General features: G+C 35.9%; 2 protein-coding genes across 3 annotated transcripts; both read left to right on the plus strand.

Annotated features, from left to right (window-relative positions):
• Positions 1–1,929: 1,929 nt before the first annotated feature.
• LOC112015521 (clathrin heavy chain 1) lies at positions 1,930–14,890 on the plus strand. Its single transcript, XM_065762128.1, has 30 exons — positions 1,930–2,350; positions 2,738–2,942; positions 3,365–3,453; positions 3,572–3,650; positions 3,811–3,938; positions 4,754–4,852; positions 4,945–5,053; positions 5,811–5,890; positions 5,971–6,198; positions 6,282–6,347; positions 6,814–6,930; positions 7,587–7,784; positions 7,934–8,050; positions 8,172–8,231; positions 8,448–8,534; positions 8,725–8,808; positions 8,906–9,040; positions 9,134–9,196; positions 9,275–9,379; positions 9,461–9,573; positions 9,666–9,918; positions 10,030–10,166; positions 10,253–10,531; positions 10,618–11,620; positions 11,862–12,347; positions 12,447–12,617; positions 12,698–12,883; positions 13,264–13,386; positions 13,962–14,072; positions 14,344–14,890. Exons 1-30 carry the CDS (start codon positions 2,306–2,308, stop codon positions 14,503–14,505), a joined length of 5,118 nt encoding a protein of 1,705 aa, XP_065618200.1. The 5' UTR covers positions 1,930–2,305; the 3' UTR covers positions 14,506–14,890.
• A 3,381-nt stretch (positions 14,891–18,271) lies between these two features.
• On the plus strand, positions 18,272–21,347 carry LOC112015553 (uncharacterized). Of its 2 annotated transcripts, none has more exons than XM_024047963.2 (2): positions 18,272–18,436; positions 20,462–21,347. In XM_024047963.2, exons 1-2 carry the CDS (start codon positions 18,395–18,397, stop codon positions 21,131–21,133), a joined length of 714 nt encoding a protein of 237 aa, XP_023903731.1. In that variant the 5' UTR covers positions 18,272–18,394; the 3' UTR covers positions 21,134–21,347. The 2 variants fall into 2 exon arrangements, with proteins under 2 accessions (XP_023903731.1, XP_023903732.1); XM_024047964.2 differs by having other exon boundaries at positions 18,273–18,436; positions 20,465–21,347.
• The last annotated feature ends 1,541 nt before the right edge of the window (positions 21,348–22,888 follow it).

The following is a 22,888-nucleotide window of genomic DNA, read 5'->3' on the forward strand; positions in this document are numbered from 1 at the left end:
AAAAGAGCTGGACTCACGTAATGAAGAAAAGAGAAAAAGAAAGAAGAAAAGGGTGAGAAGTCCAAAGAATTGGGATTCAAAAACCCATGAAGAAACAGGCTTTAAAATCCATAAAGCAAAGGAAAGGCTTAGCTGGCCAAGATCAATAAGCCAAAAGAAGCCCAAAAGAAAAAGCTGGGTCGGGATCCCAGAGGTTACTAGAGTTCGAGGATCCCTGGGATGCGCAACACGGTCTAAGTAAGGATGAAACGGCTCAAAGGAAAAAAAACACAAAGGACGAAGGGCAGGCGGGTCTCAAGCGCCCAGTAATGCAGTGAGGGATCAGAAAGTACAAAGCAAACATTTATGAACGAAGGAGTTGTGCCTCAAGGAAACAAGAATGAGAAAACCATAAGAAGAGGTGACTGGAAGGAAGCTTTCAACCCAACAGTAAAAGATTCCAAGTGTTTAGGAAAAATGACAAGGATGGAGTGCAACCAAAAGCTGGAAAGGTGAAGAAAATGGCCAAATAGCTAAGATCAGCAACCTGAGGGGATCTTGAAATAGAAAATTAGCTAAGGGCTTTCAGCTTGGTCGCACCAAAAGGAAGAAATTATGAGAAAGAAGGAAGCGACCAGCCCCTGAGTAAACTGACACAGCACGAGCTCTGAGATGCAAAAGAGGGAAATCGTTGGTACTCCGAAGCCCTAGAGTCGCACTATAAAAGGAAGGAGAAACCCATGTTGAAGGACATTCATTCGTTGCCATTTTTTTGGATTCTTAGAAAAGATATCATAATAGAGTTTAGGAAAGAAACTCTGTAAAGTTCAAGAAAAAATAGAGGAATTTCTCATTAATTCAAGGATCCCTAACCCCTGTTTTACTATATTTTTTATTACTGTTCGTTTCTTTGTTGTTTGAGCTGTCATTCAATACAAATATTTTTGCTTGTTAGTTTATTTGTGTTGTAGAAAGTTTGCTTTGTGCACCACTTGGTTCTTAAACAATCCTTTAGCTGCGGCGAACCAAGCCCAGTTTACCAAGAACAATTATTTGGCCTAGGATCCTTGGGTCGCTGTGCTGAAGAAAAAAAGGCACTTGCACAAAGTGAAAAGGGAGGGAAAGGAAATTGAAGGATTTTCATTCCCTCCAAATTGGTAAAAAATGGACAAAGTGTGAAATAAAAAGTTTAAATTTTAATTTTTCAAGGAAATCATTTCGTCATAACCGTACAACACGAAGGATGTTATTTATTTATTTATTAAGATATGTTTCATAGTAACACTTTGTTTATTTTGATGGAAAACCTTGTGTAAAGATAAATTTTCATGTTTTTCAGCGTTTGATAGTATTAGGAAAAATAAGTCGAAGGAAAACTATCTTTGGTTAACATAATAAGTATAAGTTATTTTTAGAGATTGTTTTCCACTAAATTTATTTGAAAAACAACTCTATCTCACAGCAACTAAATAAGAGAAGTTAGAAGGTTATTTTTCAACTTATTTAAGGTTACTATTAAACATAGGAAAATACGATAGTTTTATAGAAAATAATTTTTGAAATATGACTTATTTTTTAAAAAATATTATCACCGAAACAAATCAAGCGTAATCATAAGTGGTAAATTGTCATTAATTGTTACTGGTGGATAAAAGAAGTGATTTCAATGGCTAAGTTCAATTTAGAATCAATAATAACTTACAATTTAAAATTTATTACGAAAGTATAATAAAAATGTTTGTAAATGTAATAGTTTTCTTATTTATTTATTTCTCCCACCTTCCATTTTGCCAAACACGAATCTCTACAGTTTGGACCGGACCTCAATTCCCTTCTCCAATCCACAGTCAACACAATAACATGTCCGAAGTCCGAGCTGTCGTGTTGGGCCGGACTCGACCCAGTGGCTATAAAAACCAAAAGAAAGTAAATTCCACTTACACATTTGCGCACCCAGGCTGCACAGGCACAGCGCATCTGAACACACGTCTTATTCCAAATCGACGAGATTTTTCTATATAGTGTTCCCCTTTCACTTTCCCATAAGACCCTGTTCGATTTCTGCTTCTAGTTATTCCGTTGCAGAATCACATTTCTTTCTTTGCCTTTCTCTTCATTTCTTTATTCCCAAATCACAGCTCAAACACATCACACCCTCTCTCTCTCTCTCTCGCTGGAGATCGATCTCTCTCTGAGTCTCTGGATTTGGTCGCTGCTTTAGATCTTGAAGCGATTCGAATCCTTTGTGAGCTTTCCATCTCCGACTCTCAATTGGCGATTCAATCGCAGCCACAGATCTGCGGAGCCTCCGTCGATCTCAGCCACCATGGCGGCCGCCAACGCTCCGATCACCATGAAAGAGGCCCTAACTGTCAGTCCTCTCTCATTCTCCACTTCGATTCGAAGCTTTCTCTTTCAACTTTATGCTTAAATTTTTGAATCGTAACTTTTTTTTGAGCTGAAAATGCATTGTATACGTTAATTGCGTTAATTTAGTAATTCCTGTTCATTCAATTTCGATTCTAGGTCAAATACTGTGCTCTACTTTCCTTGATTTGCTATTTTGAACAGTGCTTTTTAATGCTTAGTATGTTTCGAGGTTTATTTGGATTGGAAATGTATGGTTTATAGTTAGATCTGTAAAATTTAACATTATTTCTAATTTTTTTTTGATAATTTATTGCAAAGTATATAATTTTACCATACTTAGAGGCTGAGTGATGAGCTTGTGTGATCTGAATTCTGATGTGAATTGCAGTTACCGAGCATTGGGATCAATCCACAATTCATCACGTTCACTCATGTTACTATGGAATCCGATAAGTATATATGTGTTCGTGAAACAGCGCCGCAGAATAGCGTTGTTATTATTGATATGAGTATGCCAATGCAGCCTTTGAGGAGGCCTATTACCGCGGACTCTGCGCTAATGAATCCAAATTCCAGAATCCTTGCTTTGAAAGGTAGGACATTGTTATCAGTTTTGAATTCAGCATTGCAGATGCATATTTGGAATTGCTTTTATGATTGGAATAGTCTCTTTTTTCCACTCATGTTGATATTGTATGATCATAAGCGTGTGATCCATTTTGTTTATGTATGCAACTGGTTGAACCAGTGGTGTCATGCACTGTGTTGCTTGTATAACTGTCGATACTGCCTGAGTAGCATCACTTTCTGGGTCAAGAAAGAATATTATTGTCGAGATGCTAATTGTGATACTCTGTAATGTAGCTTAGATTTATGTTCTTCTGGTTAAAAAAAAAAATGAAGGGTGTCCTTTTTTGAAGTATATATCTATATGTTTTGGGTTTGTGCACGCTTCTGTTGTTCTTTGTTCTTACATTGTTTTCTCATTAACTGTGTTGGTGACATTCTTCTGCAGCCCAAATCCAAGGAACTAATCAGGATCACTTGCAAATATTTAACATTGAGATGAAAGCAAAAATGAAATCTCATCAGATGCCTGAGCAGGTGAGGACTTTACTTTTTAGCATCCTGCTTACAGTTTATGAAATATTTTGATGGTCCACTTTGTTCCATTGAGATCAAAATTATTTAGCTAAACCAAGTCTCCTTGCTTCCTTAATAGATTGTCTTTTGGAAGTGGATTACACCAAAGATGCTGGGCCTGGTGACACAGACCTCAGTATATCATTGGTCAATTGAAGGTAAATTGGTTTTATTTAACCTATTTCATTATCATTCTGCCATAATTTTTCAGCTTATGAGGTTATTGTTTCATGGACATGTTCACATTTATGGTATGGGCTTTCTTGTTAAGTTGACATTGTTTTCTATTAATGGTCTTCACTGCATTTCCTTATGTAGGTGATTCTGAACCTGTAAAGATGTTTGATAGAACAGCTAATTTGGCAAACAATCAGATTATAAACTATCGATGTGACCCTTCTGAAAAGTGGTTGGTTTTGATTGGAATAGCTCCTGGTGCACCTGAGGTGTGTTACTATTTCTGTTAATGCCTGTACAAAGTTGGTTACATTATTTCTTGAATGAGCTCTATCTCAGCTGACATTTTCCCTCATTTTTTAGAATGAGGTGGAGGGTGAGATCTTGGTTTCAAAATCCACTGTGCATGTAACTTATGGGTAAAAAACAAGTTGGTTACATTGTTACTTAACCAAAAAAAGAAGAAGAAAAGAAGTCGATTGCATCTCATGTATAGAGGGTGTATTTCTTTCTCGCAAGGGATATATAGAAATGCTACCCAAGTGAAAACCTGTTTTCCCAAAAAAAAAGAGAGGATATAAATGGTAGTATACATGTAATCAATGTTTACATATAAAAAAAAAGTATACATGTAATCAATGTTACTGTGGTGGCCAGGCAGGGTCTGGCCTAAGTTGCAAACACATGCTGCTTCAAGTGAACTGGGCTTGAGAAGTTTTCCTACATGTAATTGGATGATTTGCAGTCCTTGGACTTGGTCAATTTACCACGTCTATATATAACTTTTGGAAACACGGAGTTGTCCTGTCCCCTGCAGTACAATCTGTTAGATCTGGCCATTAAATAATTTATGAGTTTCAGTATCTTAAAGCCTTAAACTATTGGATTGGATGCATGCTTTAACATTTAACATAATCTTGTTCTTATTCTACTCATAAAAAATAATTTGAGTTTCAGATTACTTTTGTATTTTTTAATGTTGTAATTTTTCAGATGCTACTCTGTGTGTATTTATGTGATGAATTGTTTTGGACAACTTTGGTGGTATTCTGTTTTTGATTTCCTCATCTGATTTTGTTTACAGAGGCCACAATTGGTTAAAGGGAATATGCAACTTTTCTCCATTGATCAGCAGCGCAGTCAAGCTCTTGAAGCACATGCTGCTTCATTTGCCCAATTTAAGGTGCTATGGTTTCCCTTTCCTAGTCCCTTTCCAACATTGCATACTCACACACACGTGCTTACAGAATTCTATGAACTTGTATGTTTTTACAGGTTCCAGGAAATGATTATCCTTCTGTTCTTATTTCCTTTGCGACAAAGACCCTCAATGCTGGACAGATTACATCAAAGTTACATATTATTGAGCTTGGTGCCCAGCCAGGTGAACTTACAATATCTAATTACCTTTTTTACGTCCTTGAAATCAAGAAGAGATTGTTAAGGATGAAAGTACCAAATTACTTTTGATGTTAATCAGTAATTGGTTGCGACTGCTGGCATGGTAAATGGAAATAGGTAGCTTGGCCCCTAAATTTATTTAAAATCATGAGAATCTGATGGATTGGCTAATGTTGCCTGGATTGGAATTTTGATAATAACATGCACAAACAATTTTGGTGTTGTATTGTAAGTTATTGAAATTTCTACAGAGAAAAGGCGAGATTCTAAAAAAAAAATGGAAAATATAATTGTATACCAGTATTCACATGGTTCTATCTTTGGATGCTTGACTTGTGATTTTGAAGATGTTGTATTTTTACTAATGGTTCGTTTGGATTGAGGGGAAGGGAGGGAGAGTAGAGTAGAGTTGAGTTGACCCAAAATTAGCCTTATTTCAACTAACTCTACTCTCCTCCACTCCCCCTCCCTCCCCCCTCAATCCAAATAGGTCCTAAGTAATTTAAAATTTTGCTATGTTTGGGCTTGTCAAGATGTGTCCTGGAGTTTATGAATAAAGGAAGAAGTAAGTTGAGAATTTTGAATGTGGTTTGGTATCAAGTGGGAACCCTTAAGGCAGGCTGAATTAGTTTAAAGAATTTGACAATTTGTTTTTGGTAGTTATAACTTATAGCATTCCATTCCTGCTTCTGTGATTTTCTGGAGTCTATAAATATCTAACTTTGCATTTTTGTTGGTAGGGAAGCCGTCTTTTACAAAGAAACAAGCAGATCTTTTCTTCCCACCAGATTTTGCCGATGACTTTCCAGTTGCAATGCAGGTATCAAAGTCGCTCCTCCTTTTATTCATTGGAGTAAATAGCAGCATCATTGTTTTATTCATGAATTTGTTAATTGACAGATATCCCAGAAATACAATTTGATCTATGTGATCACCAAGCTTGGACTATTATTTGTTTATGACATGGAGACTGCTACTGCAGTATATAGAAATAGAATTAGTCCAGATCCAATATTTTTGACAGCGGAAGCTTCATCGTTGGGAGGTTTTTATGCTGTCAATAGGCGTGGACAGGTGCTACTGGCTACTGTCAACGAACAAACGATTGTGCCATTTGTCAGTGGCCAGGTATGTTCAGTCTTGCATTTTCTTCGAGGTTTTATAGGAAAATGACTATTTGCTTTACAATTATTACCTGGATATTTTTACAGTTGAACAATTTGGAGCTAGCTGTCAATCTTGCCAAAAGAGGGAATCTTCCTGGTGCTGAGCAGCTGGTAAGTGATTCTTTTTCTATCTAAATATAGTAATGATTTTGTTAAATAGGATGGTTCTGTCAGATAAAAGTAAGTATCAAAGTCAAAACTTGGTAATGTATTTAATGTAGTGATGCAGATATGCTATAGTTTTTTTATTATGCTAATGATTTGATAGTTTGGTTTTTGTAATTATTAAAGCACTCTATACATCTTGTTGTCCTCAATATTGTATATCCATCTTAAGTATCCACCATTGGATGTGTTCAACTTATCTTTGTGCTTCTTTTTTCTTGTTATTCTGTTGTGGTTAGGCGTGTTCTTTCATAGTGATGAAAACAATGATGTTTCATGCTGCACTTGATGACTTGCCATGTATTTTGTTCTAATAAAATGAAATGTTCTTGATGTTCAACTGGTCCTTATTTTCTATTTCTGTGTTCTCTATAATGCTGAAAATCTGGGAATGTGCTTTCTTGGATCTCAGGTTGTCCAACGTTTCCAAGAATTGTTTGCCCAAACAAAATACAAAGAAGCTGCGGAGCTTGCTGCTGAGTCTCCACAGGGAATCCTCCGTACACCTGACACAGTTGCAAAATTTCAGGTTTAAAATTTTGCTTTTCCAATCTTCATGTTTAATCTGTTGCTAATATGTTCATAGTTTCAACACTGTTCATCCTAGTGTATGTTGTGCATATGTTATTTTGTCTTCATTTGATTTCTTGCCAATTAAGATCTCACTTTTTAACAGTTTATTGTATTGAAATGTTATAATAATGGTTAAATGATAAACTTAACCCTTTATTATCAGTTTAAGCTTTGTGAAAAGGGGTTATTTATCATGGCATCAAAGTAGGTGGTCTTGAGTTCAAGCCTTGCCTGCACTCCTCCTGTATAAAAATTATAAATTTCACTTGTTGGCCTCCACTTATTGTGGGGAATAATAGTTCAATCTGCAGAATATTGTTCCTACTTCTACTGGCATTTGTTTCTGCATTTTTGGTAGTTACTGAATAAAACATATAATAGTAGACTCGTGTTTGTTCGGAGAGGAAACAAACATTTTTCACATATTCCTTGATATATATATATATATATATGTCAAGGAATGGGTATGGTAAAGGACCTGTAATCGACCAATTAGCGTAAAATGTACTTGATGAGTTGAGATTGTATGAAGTCCTGGTTGTTTCCTTGCCTGAATGGAACATTCCCTGAAATAGACTTGTCGTATTAAGTTAACATTTTGCTCTGTTGCAGAGTGTTCCTGTTCAAGCTGGGCAAACGCCACCCCTGTTGCAATATTTTGGGACACTATTGACGAGAGGAAAGCTTAATGCATTTGAGTCATTGGAATTATCACGCCTGGTTGTGAACCAAAACAAAAAGAATCTTTTGGAAAATTGGTTGGCAGAGGATAAGCTGGAATGCAGCGAGGAACTAGGGGATCTTGTGAAGGTTTGATGTGCAACTTGGGATTTAATAATATCAAATACTTTTCTCCTGAATAAAATTTATTGGGTGTCTTGTATACTTAATCCCAAAGCTGCTGGATCTGTAATTATTTTTCCTGTTGTGTTCTTATTGGTAATTATGTTTTATTGTAGACCGTGGATAATGATCTAGCATTGAAAATATATATTAAAGCCAGAGCAACTCCGAAAGTTGTTGCTGCTTTTGCTGAGCGGAGGGAGTTTGACAAAATTCTGATCTATTCAAAGCAGGTGAAGGGATGCTTATTATTACTATTGTTATTATTGTGATTATTGTTACTACTATATTTTTCTGATATTTTGTCAAGTTATTCTGCAACCTGAGCATATCATTATTTCTTTGTTGATTTAGGTTGGGTACACTCCAGACTATCTATTTCTTCTGCAAACCATTCTTCGTTCAGATCCTCAGGTATTGCATAGTATTTCTTGCATGCTTGTATGTTTTGTAACTTTTAGTACTTGAAGGTCAAACCTATTCATATGTTGCCAATGTCTTTTTTCTTGATTACTGTCTGTTCTGGTGTACCATTGTTTTGAAACCATACTTTAATCAATGTAGCTGTAGTCTAGGATAGACTTCTTTCTTTTTGAAACTATAGAGCTAATATTTATTTTTGGAATGTAGGGAGCTGTCAATTTTGCATTAATGATGTCTCAAATGGAGGGAGGTTGTCCAGTTGATTACAATACCATAACAGATCTCTTTCTTCAGGTTTGTTGATTCTAGTGGTGCCTAAGTTGTTATATTGATTTAATAACGACAATGATTTGTGCTTTTCATTGTTATTGTTTCTTGTCAACATGCTTCATAAAGCATAAATTAATTCTCATTGTTGCAAATTTTGCAGAAGGTTTAAGTGATTATAATTAATAGTTTTTGCTTTCTATTCTGTCTTTTTCAGAGGAACTTGATTCGTGAGGCGACGGCCTTCCTATTAGATGTTTTGAAGCCCAATCTTCCTGAACATGGTTTCCTTCAAACAAAGGTTTTTCCTTAACTCTCACTTTCTTTGTTAAGGTGATGTGATTTCGGTTTGTATAATTGTACCCATTTTGAGCTCTGTAACACTTTCTTATATATAGGTCCTGGAAATCAATCTGGTAACTTTTCCAAATGTAGCTGATGCTATATTAGCCAATGGAATGTTCAGCCACTATGACCGTCCTCGAATTGGCCAACTTTGTGAAAAAGCTGGTCTTTATATACGTGCTCTGCAAGTAATGTCTTCTTGCAGTTTTTTTGTATTCATTAATTTTTTTCTTACATTTAGTTAAATGTTCTTGTGTTAAAACATTTCACTTCTGATGCAGCATTACACAGAGTTGCCAGATATTAAACGCGTCATTGTGAATACACATGCAATTGAGCCACAGGTTTATGTACTCCAATGCTTATATCTTTCAGTACATGATGGCTGTTAAATTTCATACTGATTTTGTGGTTCATCACAGTCACTTGTAGAGTTTTTTGGCACTCTGTCACGAGAATGGGCTTTGGAGTGTATGAAGGACCTTTTATTGGTCAACCTAAGAGGCAATCTTCAGATAATTGTGCAGGTAAATGTCATTGTCTTGTGTTATGTTATGGAGTATCTTAATTAGTATTTAACTGAAGCTTACTTACATGCATCTATGCAGGCTGCCAAGGAATATTGTGAACAGTTGGGTATTGATTCATGCATAAAGCTTTTTGAGCAATTTAAGTCATATGAAGGACTGTACTTTTTCCTTGGGTCATTTTTGAGCTCCAGGTAATCTGTTCAATAAAGAAAAACTTAAACTTTGGCGAGTTATTGGTATGTCCATTTTGTTTTTTGCTAACTCATTTTTGCATATGGGACAGTGAGGACCCTGACATTCACTTCAAGTACATTGAGGCAGCTGCTAAAACTGGACAAATCAAAGAGGTTGAGCGTGTGACCAGAGAGTCAAATTTCTATGACCCGGAGAAAACGAAGAACTTTTTAATGGAAGCTAAGCTTCCAGATGCACGCCCACTAATTAATGTTTGTGACCGTTTTGGGTTTGTTCCAGATCTCACGCACTATCTGTACTCAAATAACATGCTTCGTTACATTGAAGGTTATGTTCAAAAGGTATGAGGTTTTAAATGTTACTTGTGGTACCCTGAGCTTTTGCAAATGCCTTTCCTGTTATGTGAATTTTACTTGTTTCTTGTACTTGATACTTTATGTCTCTTTTAATAGGTGAACCCAGGGAATGCTCCATTAGTTGTTGGGCAGCTGCTAGATGATGAGTGTCCTGAAGATTTTATCAAAGGCTTGATTCTTTCTGTCCGTTCTTTGCTTCCAGTGGAGCCCCTTGTGGAGGAATGTGAGAAGAGGTGGTGTCCCAACTCTATTTCATCGCTTCATGGTTCTTTTTCTCAATTCTTGATATTTTTTCTCATGTTTTCTCTGTGGTAATTAGGAATCGACTTCGTTTACTCACTCAGTTCTTGGAGCATCTTGTGAGTGAGGGAAGCCAAGATGTACATGTTCATAATGCTTTGGGTAAAATCATCATTGATAGCAACAACAATCCAGAGCACTTCCTCACCACGAACCCCTATTATGATTCCCGTGTTGTGGGTAAATATTGTGAGAAACGCGATCCTACCCTGGCAGTTGTGGCTTACCGGCGAGGACAATGTGATGATGAGCTCATCAATGTCACAAATAAAAATTCTTTGTTCAAACTGCAAGCAAGGTTTGTGATTTGTTCAGTATTTTTGTTTGATTATCTACATTGTATTGTGGTGCTTGGCAGTTTATTAACTCATGCTTTGATTTCAGATATGTGGTAGAAAGGATGGATGGTGATCTTTGGGAGAAAGTTCTTAACCCTGAAAATGTCTTTAGAAGACAGCTCATTGATCAAGTTGTGTCTACTGCTTTGCCTGAAAGCAAGAGCCCAGAACAAGTTTCTGCTGCTGTTAAGGCTTTCATGACTGCTGATCTACCTCACGAATTAATTGAGCTCCTTGAAAAGATTGTGCTGCAGAACTCCGCATTCAGTGGGAACTTTAATCTGCAGAACCTGCTCATTCTGACAGCCATTAAAGCAGATCCATCTAGAGTTATGGATTACATTAATAGACTAGACAACTTTGATGGACCTGCAGTTGGGGAAGTGGCTGTGGAAGCCCAACTTTATGAGGAAGCATTTGCAATTTTCAAGAAGTTTAACTTGAATGTTCAGGCTGTCAATGTCTTATTGGATAATATCCGAAGCATTGAACGGGCTGTGGAGTTTGCATTCCGTGTTGAAGAAGATGCAGTTTGGAGCCAAGTGGGCAAGGCTCAACTCAGGGAGGGCCTGGTGAGCGATGCCATTGAGTCATTTATTCGTGCAGATGATGCAACTCAATTTTTGGATGTTATTCGTGCTTCTGAGGATGCTGATGTTTACCATGACTTGGTGAGGTACCTTCTGATGGTTAGGCAGAAGGTGAAAGAGCCCAAGGTTGACAGTGAGCTCATCTATGCATATGCCAAAATAGATAGGCTGAGTGACATTGAAGAGTTTATTCTCATGCCAAATGTGGCTAATCTCCAAAATGTTGGTGATCGCTTATATGATGAAGCCTTATATGAGGCTGCAAAGATAATATTTGCCTTTATATCTAATTGGGCCAAGTTGGCTATCACACTTGTGAAACTAAGACAGTTCCAAGGTGCTGTGGATGCAGCAAGGAAAGCTAACAGTTCAAAAACATGGAAGGAAGTCTGCTTTGCTTGTGTTGACGCGGAGGAGTTCCGCTTAGCTCAGATATGTGGGCTCAACATTATTATACAGGTGAAATGTTGCATTCTTTATACTTTCTTTGAATTTTGAAATTTGTTTTCATTCAGCATCTGTTGCATGGAATTTTTGGAAGCTTGAAAGATGGGCCCCTGCAGAGAATGAAGATGAGAACATTGCTTGGCAGTGTTTCATGCTTGGCATTTTTTGTCATATAACCAGCATGTTCTATATTGATAATTCATACATTTGTTTAACCTTTACTTGATGTTGGTCTGTGTTATGAATCTTATAGGTGGATGACTTGGAAGAGGTCAGTGAATATTACCAGAATAGAGGATGCTTCAATGAGCTAATCTCTCTTATGGAGAGCGGTTTAGGTTTGGAACGTGCACATATGGGCATCTTTACTGAGTTGGGAGTTCTGTATGCTAGATACCGTCCTGAGAAGCTTATGGAGCACATCAAGCTGTTCTCAACCCGTCTCAATATCCCAAAGCTTATACGAGCTTGTGATGAACAACAGCATTGGAAGGAACTCACCTATCTGTATATCCAATATGATGAATTTGACAATGCTGCAACTACTATAATGAACCATTCCCCTGAGGCATGGGATCACATGCAGTTTAAAGATGTTGCAGTTAAAGTTGCTAATGTGGAGCTGTATTACAAGGCTGTGCACTTCTATTTGCAAGAACATCCGGATCTTATTAATGACCTTCTCAATGTGCTTGCACTTCGTGTGGACCATACACGTGTTGTTGACATTATGCGGAAGGTATTACTTCTGTGGGTTAATGATCTTATTGGAATCTATTATTATGACTTTCTTTGCATGGCTCTAACTCTGGAGTTTTTTCTTATCATGTAACATCAGGCTGGTCACCTGCATCTTGTGAAGCCATATATGGTTGCAGTTCAGAGTAACAATGTGGCTGCTGTGAATGAGGCGTTGAATGGAATATATGTTGAGGAGGAAGACTATGATAGATTGCGTGAATCAATTGATCTGCATGATAACTTTGATCAAATTGGTCTTGCACAGAAGGTTAGATGCAATTATTTTACTTTGTGGTTCTCTGTGAACAAGTCCAATTGCACAGGCCTCATTGATTTGTGTTTGAGCAGATTGAGAAACACGAGCTTCTTGAAATGAGACGTGTTGCTGCTTATATTTACAAGAAAGCTGGAAGATGGAAGCAGTCCATTGCATTGTCAAAGAAAGACAACCTTTACAAAGATGCCATGGAGACAGCCTCACAATCTGGTGACCGTGAACTTGCAGAGGAATTGCTAGTTTACTTCATTGAAAAGGTGCCTAGTTAAGCTTAGAACATGTTCACTTTTCTACTCACTGAGATTTAAATAGGTTTTACTTGGGTATGCACTTTCATAGATATTGCCTTTTGCATGGAATTATTAGGTATTTACAACTTTGTAAACCAAAGGTTTCTCACTCAATAGTAATGTTAGTTTGCAATGGTAGTTGTGTCAGTAGAGGGATGTTTCCATGTGAAGGTTGTCAATCAATCAACTTCTCAGATTTGGAAAAAACATTTCCCCACTCACTATCTTTTGCTTTTGTTTTTCAAGCATGGTGGCAATTTTTTATTTTTATTTTTTGAAGTTGGGTTCGTATAATTTATGTTTATCTATTATTTTAATTTAATTTTCGTTTTAATTTGATCTTGCAGGGAAAGAAGGAATGCTTCGCATCATGCCTCTTTGTTTGTTATGATTTGATTCGGGCAGACATTGCTCTTGAACTTGCCTGGATGAACAATATGATCGACTTTGCTTTCCCATATCTGTTGCAGGTGATTTACTATATCATTTGTACTTTGAAATTAATCTTTTTTTGGGGCAAAAATAAGCTTGCGTTTTAGGTGCTAAGTCTGTCTTGTTAAATGTGAGGCATTGAGCTCATGCTTGGCACAGAGTGTTCATGGATCATGGGTTTGGTTTTGATAGACTATGTTTCTTAGCATAGACCCTAAGTCTGTCTTGTCAAATGTGAGGTATCGAGCTCATGCTTGGTGCTGAGTGTTCATGGATCTTGGATTTAGTTTTGATAGATTATGTTTCTTAACGTAGATCCTGCTTCTGTTGATTGACCTTTTTTGATCATTAAATGCTGCCACCTCTGCTGGCAAGAGTTTTATTGTTGTATCGTGGACATTAATATACCCCATTTGGGAAGAAGAGGGGGGGGGGGGGGAAGGTGGGTGAGCACTGCAATCTATAGACTATAGCTCGAGGTTTTTAAAAAAAAAATTATAAATCATTGTGCTTTTACTATCAATGGTTCTGCAGTTGGAAATCATAGAAACAAGGACACCCTTTTGGAATCTCATTTACAAATTCTCTCACTGTCTTTCCTTTCCTTTTGTAGTTCATCCGTGAATACACAGGCAAAGTTGATGAACTTGTGAAGGACAAAATTGAGGCTCTGAATGAGGTTAAGATTAAAGAGAAGGAAGAGAAGGATGTGATTCAACAACAGGTAATCATTTCAGGGCTGTTAAATTGTTGGCTTAAAGTTTGCTCGTTGTTTTGGGCTCTGTGGAGAGTGTTTTTATTATTTTTGCTTGTGCTATAGATTTGTTAAAATTTCTGGGTGTTGATATTACTAAGCCATATTTTAAATATCTAAGCCAAATATTTTCTCATTTAGGTCTTTTATCTGCCATACCTGTATCCCCTTCTCTTTTGTTATTCTCTTCTTTGTGGTTCGATTATAATGTTGGCTCTAATTGATGTGTCTTCTGTCGCAGAACATGTATGCGCAGTTGCTGCCTCTTGCTTTGCCTGCACCTCCAATGCCCGGTATGGGAGGTGCACCAGGAATGGGAGGGTTTGTTCCACCGCCTATGGGTGGAATGGGCATGCCCCCTATGCCACCTTTTGGTATGCCTCCAATGGGGAGCAGCTACTGATATGCAGGCAGGCAAATTGTTCAAGCTGAAGTTAAGGATGCAAGTTGAGTGTAGGGGCAAGGACGACCTAGCGGTTATGGCATTTTTGTCTTGTGTTATTGAGTGGGGTTTTGGTGCCTCATTTTTTCCCCTTGTTCTGCTGGGGGTGAAGGTGTAGTTGAAATAATGTCAAATTATTTTGTGTCATAAGGGTGTGGATATATGTATTGTAATATTCTTTTGGTAGTGAGGCATTTTTTTGGCTGCCAGTAGAGGGCAAGCTGTGGATTTTCTGTATTTTACTTAATGTGGTCTAGGAATTGACCCTTTATAGTACAGTACAGAACACTTGATACTGATCATCATCTACCAGTTTGATATGTTATGGCCGTGCTTTGATTGATTCTGTTTTTCTGTCTCTCATTTGGATTTTGTATTTAGTTGCAATCAAGGTGATATCTGAATGTTTTTTTTTTTTTGTGAGAAACATTCAGATATCTGAATGTTGAAATGTGCTGGGATTGTGTACTTCAGTAGCAGTGCTTTGATTGGTTCTCTTTTTCAGTCTTGGTCGTGATACCTTATTCATTTGGATATTGTATTTTAGTTGCAATCAAGGTGATAACTGAATGTTGAAATGTGCTGGGATTGTGTACTTTAGTTGCAGTGCTTTGATTGATTCTCTATTTCTGTCTTAGTGGTGATACCTTATTCATTTGGATTTTGTATTTAGTTGCAATCAAGGCGATATCTAAATGTTGAAATGTGCTGGGATTGTGTATGTTAGTCGCTGTTACAATACACATCATTGTGAATATTAGTCAATATTTGATTTTTTTGTTGTTGCATTGTATCCATTGTCATGTATAATTATATATTATCTTAGTTTTTGGTCAAATTCTGGGTTCGGTCTCTCTCGTGGGAAGCTTTGTGCAATTTTACTTATATTATTTTTACACTATTGGATATGCTTTTACGTACCCACTTGCTCAGATGTTTGTATGCAAAGTTATCTGTTATACCCATTACCCTGCTATCAGTTTAGACATGATATCCCGTGTTCGTGAACGATACTCTGTATAACAATGATGCCTTGATTGCTCAAAGGTTTGTTTCTTAAATCTTTAGGTCGCACATTTTGTATCCATGCTTTGTGATGGTTTCCTTGAAGTTTGTTCATATATCAAAAACTTCTGTTTTTCATTTCCTTCTGTGATAATTATAATTATAACTTTTTAAATGATTTTAGATTGAAAACTAAAGCCATTTGCATAAACAAAAGGAGGGGGCAGCTTGGCAGGGAAGTTATTATTGCTCCTTATGCCCCTGCAGCGTGTTAGATAGAATCCATATGATTCTGGAATTAATATTGATTGATAATTTGATGAGTGTGGATTTATCTAAGTCATGAACTTGGTAGTGGTAAATCAAATATTTTTGTTGGGTACTTCCCTGCAAACCAAAAGCATATAACACCCACCGCCAAGAAAAAACAAAAATGAAGAAGAAAAATTCCACAGGCAGCTTTTCCCTTCTTCCTCTTACCATATACAGACAAGTATATACCTATCAAAGCTGACGGATAGGCGTTGTTTAGGTGGTCTCGCAATGGAGTTTCCCGAGGAGGTGGTCCTAATAACAAGGATACTAGTAGTTAGTAATAGTGCCACTAGTAATTATTAATTGCTAGGAAATAGAATAAATATATTTATCAGCTCATCAACTGTTTGCTTGTTTACACTTAGGCTAGGCACACACTAATAAGAAACATGAACTATGATGATATAGATTATGATGAAGGTTATAGCATAGGAAATATAGACAATAATTGGTTAAATAATAATATAGATTATGATGATACAGATTCTGATTCTGATAGTGATATAAATGATTATAACTATAATAATAGCACAAATAATTGGAGTACATTAACAGGAGATAAAATCAATCGACAAACTGATAGACACAATAATAGTTAGTTAGACAAGATTAATAAAAAATTAGAATCTTTAGAAACTGTGAAAAGATTCTTAACAAACACTAAAGTAGAAAGGAAAAATGATAATTTTTTGAGCTTACTAGAAAGAATAAAAGCTTTAAATTCAGAGTTAGAAAAAGAAAGAGATTTTGAACCTCATCATAGATCATCTTTAGCAAAAACCATGATAGATAATTGGCATAATAGACAAAAGAATAACTTAGTAAGTATTGACATATCTATAAACATGACAGATATAAAAAATAGTAAAAAAGATAACTTAATAGAAACAATTGATGAAAGAAATGACGTAAAGGCACTGAAAACAACTCTAATAGATAGTAAAGAAAATAGTCACATAGTGCAAAAGAAGTTAGAAATCATAGAAGTAGGGAAAGAAAATAGTCCTATAGAAATAATGCAAGAAGAAGATGATATAGAAAGACAAAAGAGTAATAATAAGAAAAATAACCTAATAATGGAAAGAACAACACGTATAGAAGACAAAGGAAAAAATCCTAGTGCTATAGAAACAATACAAAGAAGAACCTAGACATAATTAATGAAGACAAAGAAAAAGGAATGATCAGAAAAGGAATAGTAAAAGAGATGTTAGAAAAAATTGAAAAGCAAAATGACATCATTGTAAAAATAGAAGCTATAAGTAAGAAATGAGATATAGAAAGAAAGACAAAAGAGTACTTTAGTAAAGTTTTCTCATGTTTGTGGCAACGTTTGGCTAACCTAGTGCAAAATCCTCTATTACACAATAATTAGCTGGATGTATAGATTTGTAGCTCTTGTGCACACCTTGCTATGGTCAACTCTTCATGAACTCAGTCTCATATTGAAAAGCTTAGGAGAATTCCTCACTGAATTGAGTGAGTGTATCCTCCTTGTGATACTTCAGGTTTCAGGTTTGTAATTTCCTGTTTCTTTAATCCAAGGATTGTGGGGTTGAAGGACTTCGTGTATGTGTGTGCGCGTCTTTTTTTTTTCTTCTGTTAATCCAAAATTTTCCTTCCATTTGTCTTTACGATGCAACATGTTATATATGTTCTTGAATATAAGTCATCGTTTATTGTTGTTAATTTTTTAATTAAACAAGTTGTCATTTATATTTTCTTTGCAACAGGATGATACCTATTGGTGCAAGGTTGGTAGGATTAGCCACATTTTACTCTCTTTTTTCTTTCCTTTAAAAAAAAAAAAAGTTTATGTTGGTAGCATATTTTCTCTATTCTGACGTTAATATTTTCTTTATTCTGACGTTAATATTAACATTGAACTAAAGTCTTTATAAGGAACTTTGGATTGAATATCAACTAAAATAAAAAGAAATTTATTAGCATATTGTCTCGATAATAAAGAGTAATTATTATGGAATAGACATTTTAGAGATTTTATAAAAAAAAAACTAAAGATATAATTAGTTAATTTTTTTTTTTTAACGTCTATTAAAGAAAGTTATATATAAAAATTCAGTCTGATATGCCAATTATTAAACTCATAGCCTTAGTTCAATGTTAATAGCCTTGACCAATTGAACTATGATTATTTTGTCATTAAAATGTTAAAAAAAAAAAAAAATTAAAACAAGAATTCATGCAAAACAATATATGAATGTGTGTGATAAAATGGGCTGGACTGGCTGTCTCTGGCCTATTTGTTTTATCCTGGGCCAGTCCTCTTGCTGACTTGGGTCTGATCCTTGTTTTTTTGTTTTTACAGTCGCCTGGGCTTAAAAAAAACAAAAAAAAAAAAAAAATCAGAGTGAGATTGTGACAGCGTGATATACAATACGCGCTGAAAATGAAGGTGGTGCTGACAACTTCTCATCTACTTAATTCGATTACCAGCCATCCACACAAACACAGCTCTAACTCAAGGAGAGCTCTCTCGCTTCATGGTTGAGCCTTAAACGACAAGAATATGGCTATCTCTCTGAATTCAGTCGTGGGTTTCAACTCAACGGTAAATCTATGCTCCCTATTTCTCTCGTCTAACTCAGGCTGCAAAATTTGTTCTTTCTATGCATGTCTTAATAAGTTGAGTTTAGTGACTTTAGTCATGTTAAATTTCATTATCTTTTTAAAATTATTCAACTGGGTTTTTAACATATATTAGTTGTGAATTATAGTGGGAATTGAATGGTGGAATAGCTCAAAGAAAAGAAACAAAAAAAAAAAATTAGATAAGGTTAGAAGGCTTTTTAAGTGTAGCCAACCTCAAATGGTTGAGATTTAGCTTTATTGCACTTTAGTTTGAGGACTCATTGTGATGATTAAAGATTTTACTAGTGGTTCCAGAAAAACATGTTGGAAAGTTTCAAGTGGCTATATATTGATTCCAGAGTTAACTGTATCCTTAGATTATGATTCTTGAATTATAGAAGGGTAAAGTCTCTTTCACTTTCTGTTTTAGTGAAGAAAGAAATGGGGTTTAGAGTCAAGCTTTTACTAAACTTTGAAGGGATGGTTGAGGCTGTAGATAACATTCGGTGGCTATACAATTAGCACTTCTTGTATGAAGTTTAAGGGTAAAATTTAGGTGTAGTTTCCTAGGTATTGTACCTTAGGTTCACGTATTAGATTCAAACACATGATTCATGATTGTATTGACCAATGTAGCATGCACAATGTTATCTTTCCTTAAAACACTTAAATTCTATGCAGCCATGTGTTTTAATTTAATTGGAAAATCTCAGGTGTGACACCTAAAAAATTGTACCTAAAATTTAGCTGAAGTTTAAATATTTGTAGCATGATTTGTGTCAAATGCAATGGTTGGGCATCCTTGTATGTCCTGCACAATATCTTGCTCTAAAAATTATGTATGATAATCAAAATGAGTGTCCGTTATTTACCCTCATAGGGCAAAGGCCATTGAATGCGATTCTGGGTGTTACCAGATGAAATATTAAACACTTTCTGTAGATATGTTCAATGTATCTGTTATAGTATGGAAATTGGATCTGGGATTTAAGAAATCATAGGCACAATAGTCCACAGATGAAGTTCCATTTTCCTGGAAAATGAGCTTTCAAGCAATATCCTTTGGAATAAGAAAGAAATGCTTTCAAAGATAGGTTGGATTGTCAACTTAATACTTGTAATTTCTTTATAAAGGGCGCCTTAAAAAAAAAAAAAAATCTGTGATTCACTTCTTGGCCTGCAATAAGGAGCTGCTTGAACATTGTGATTAGCCAAAATTCAGCCAAAAATTGTTGCATTCATGGTTTCTCAAAAAAACATGTAGCTCTTTGCATATTGAAATGTTATATCTACAATCAATCCATAAATTGATTCAACCCAAACCAAAATGCATTGAGAAAACTTCCATGATGTATGCATATCAACTACAAAGCAATGTATAAAATCAATATCAGTTATTAAGCTTATCTCGGTTAGATTGTAGTATCTTTTAACAACTAGATTGATTATGAACTGCTTGCCTTATACTTTGTTTTAATGTTCTTCAATTTTTTTGATGATATGTGCCTTTCTTTTTCCTTTTGATACCACAATTATGCCTCTTCCTATAAAATGCCATCTATGGCGGTATTTTGTATGTAACTTTTCAGATCTTCTTTCAGGTTAAGCGTTCTATTTCCTTTTTTCATCAACATTGTAGAAACTTCAATTAGACTTGATCAGAGAGAATTTTTGATATAAATGCCTTCTTTTCCTATTTCATCATTATTATAAGATACATCCAAATGCAGCGGTAGGTATTAGTAACAAAATTGTAAGAGCGTTGTGGCTCAGTAATATTACCCAGTATCCCATAGAGGAGAATTTGGGTTCAAATCCTCTCACCCTTATTGTAAGCAGGAAAAAAATGTATTAGGAGTAACAAAATCAGAAACTATTTGATGCATTATTTATTATCATTGGGAACTGAGTTTCAGAATATTCACATTTATGATTTTATATTTTAAGGTGATCTAGATATATCTGGGTGACTGTTATTTCCCTTGGTTGTTTTTTTCTCCATTAGCAGCTGCAAGCCAATTACCAAAATGTGTCAAGATCTTCTGTTGGAGCTTCAGTATCAAAAGCCTCCCAATTTGCATCCTTCTCAGGAAAGTTGGGGTCCAGTAGTCTTCTGAAGGAAAAAAGATTGAGCCTTTGTTTTTCAGTTGCCAATAGTGATAGTCTTACCACTAAAACCAGTGATGAGGGTTCTGGAAATGCAGCAAATAGTCAGTTGCAAGATAGTATTAATAATGACTCTGGGTCTCAAGCCTCTGAAGCCTCTAATGGATCAACAGCTTCTTCAGATTTGAAGCCGAAGACACCATCATCATCTCCAAACCTTCAATCCACGCTGAAAAGGTCACCACTAACAGCAAAAGAGAGACTAAGGGCTGCTCGGGTTCTCAACCGTTACTCAGAATCAAAGGCTACTAAGTCAGAAATGGGCAGCAAAGTATTGGACGCTCTCAGAGAAAGTGATCGTGGGAAGAAAAGATCCGGGCTTCCAGAGGCTCCTACAAACTTATTTGACGACAGCAAGCGAGGAATGCCAAAGCAGGGCTTAACTTTTGAGTTTCCAGGAGGTGTTGAGCTGCTTGCTATTGTCGTTTCATTTGTTTTAATAAGTACAGTGATGTTTGCTACGACATTCATTGTGTGGAAAGTTGGTGCCATCCATTTTAATGAGTACTAAGGTGGAGAGCAGTGAGGTACTGCGTTATGGACAAATTACATTTTTAAAGTATATGTGTAAATCACTTGTTAGCTGAACTTCAGGTACTTTAATTAGATGCTCATCTTGTGCAAGGGTAGGATGAATCTTTTTTTTCAGGCAAGATACATATCCTTGAATGTAAGAAAGATTTGCTCACTCAACAGTTATACATCAGTGATCAACATTTACTGCTTGGAGTGCTTTTTTCTCTATTATTTTTTTTTTCCAAATTACTACAAGCAGAGAGGGGATTTGAACACAAGTTCTCATTGGGAAATTCGGACAATGCTACTGAGCTTGGACAGCTATTGAGCTTCATATAAGTCAAATTATTATGATAGCATGGCCAAGATGGCCAAGTACTACTATTTGGCGAAATATGTAGAGATTTACCACTGATTGCGAAATAATTAAGGATCTACCACTTTTTTAAAACTTGAGTGTGTGAAACTCGAGTTACATGGAAAACTCGAGTTCCATGAAAAATAGCCACCAATTTTTTATACAACTCGAGTTCCAGGAACTCTAAATAGCATGACAAACTTGATGGCTATTTTTTCAAAGAGTTCGAGTTCCTGAAACTCCAGTTACACGGTAAACTCAAGTTTCACAAACTCAAATACTAAAAGAGTGGGGCAAAAAAGGCTAAATACCACCCTTTTATGAAATTTATACAAAAAAAACACTGTTTTGGAAATAAATGGTGATCTACCACTGTTTCTAGTACTCGAGTTCACCAAACTTGAGTATCCTATTTTATAGTTCCACCGTGGCATGGCTGACATGGCATTTGGGGATTTAAAAATGCCACTACGTACTCGAGTTTCCTGGGCTTGAGTACTGTATAGTGGTACCCGAGTTTATATAACTCAAGTATGGTTCGGGTTACACGGTACTAAAAACACCCAAGATTCAACTTTATTTGTCACTTTCACTTCTCACTCTCACTTCTCAGAACACACTCTCACTCTCCTTCGCAACTAAACATACAAACCCCAAACCCTCACACCATCGGCGGCAGAAGACTCTCGTCGGCGACCTCTCACTCAACTCTCTTACTGTGAACACACTCTCACTCTCCTTCACACCTAAACATACAAACCCCAAACCCTCACTCCATCGGCGGCAGAAGACTCTCGTCGACGACCTCTCACTCAGCTCTCTCACTGTCCCGCACTAAGGTCAGTTTTTTAGTTTTAGGGTTACGTCTTTCATTTGAAATTTTACTAGATTCAAAATTAGAAATATTGAAAAAAAAAAAAAAAAAAACCCAGCTAATATTGTGTTTCTATGTGCAAAGAAGTAAGACTCAAAAGTAATTTTCTTTTTTTCTTATTTTTAATTATTTTCGGGCCTGAGAAACAAGATTCTTATATATCTTAGCTTAATATATTTGGGTTATTTCAAATTTGGAAGAAAGATAAGTGTAAGACTCAAAAGTACTTTTCCTACAAATAGAGCTGGAATTGATATGGTTGCTTGGAGTTTAAATTATTTGTTTTGATTTTATATTTTTGGGATAGCTGAATTTGATTTTGATTTTGCCTTTTATTTTATTTTTGGGTGGAAAATGTAATTGGGCTATTGTTGAATCATGTTGATAAGTTTGTGTACGTTATTGCTGATGATAACAAACATTATGGCACACGCAACAACAACATATTATTTGCTCACCATGTAGAAATCACTATAATAAGTGTTGTTTATTGCAATAAAAAATGTCCTAAAATGCTA

This window comes from Quercus suber, unplaced genomic scaffold (genome assembly GCF_002906115.3).
Source record: "Quercus suber isolate HL8 unplaced genomic scaffold, Cork oak 2.0 scaffold_2, whole genome shotgun sequence".
Lineage (NCBI taxonomy): Eukaryota > Viridiplantae > Streptophyta > Magnoliopsida > Fagales > Fagaceae > Quercus > Quercus suber.

Excerpts from the sequence above, each read along its gene's own strand:
- LOC112015521 (XM_065762128.1), top strand. The coding sequence starts at position 2,306 with ATGGCGGCCGCCAACGCTCCGATCACCATGAAAGAGGCCCTAACT. Across the intron at positions 6,348-6,813 it reads TTCCTGGTGCTGAGCAGCTG|GTTGTCCAACGTTTCCAAGA; the intron begins GTAAGTGATTCT and ends CTTGGATCTCAG. Across the intron at positions 11,621-11,861 it reads GGCTCAACATTATTATACAG|GTGGATGACTTGGAAGAGGT; the intron begins GTGAAATGTTGC and ends TGAATCTTATAG.
- LOC112015553 (XM_024047963.2), top strand. The coding sequence starts at position 18,395 with ATGGCTATCTCTCTGAATTCAGTCGTGGGTTTCAACTCAACG. Across the intron at positions 18,437-20,461 it reads TCGTGGGTTTCAACTCAACG|CAGCTGCAAGCCAATTACCA; the intron begins GTAAATCTATGC and ends TTTCTCCATTAG.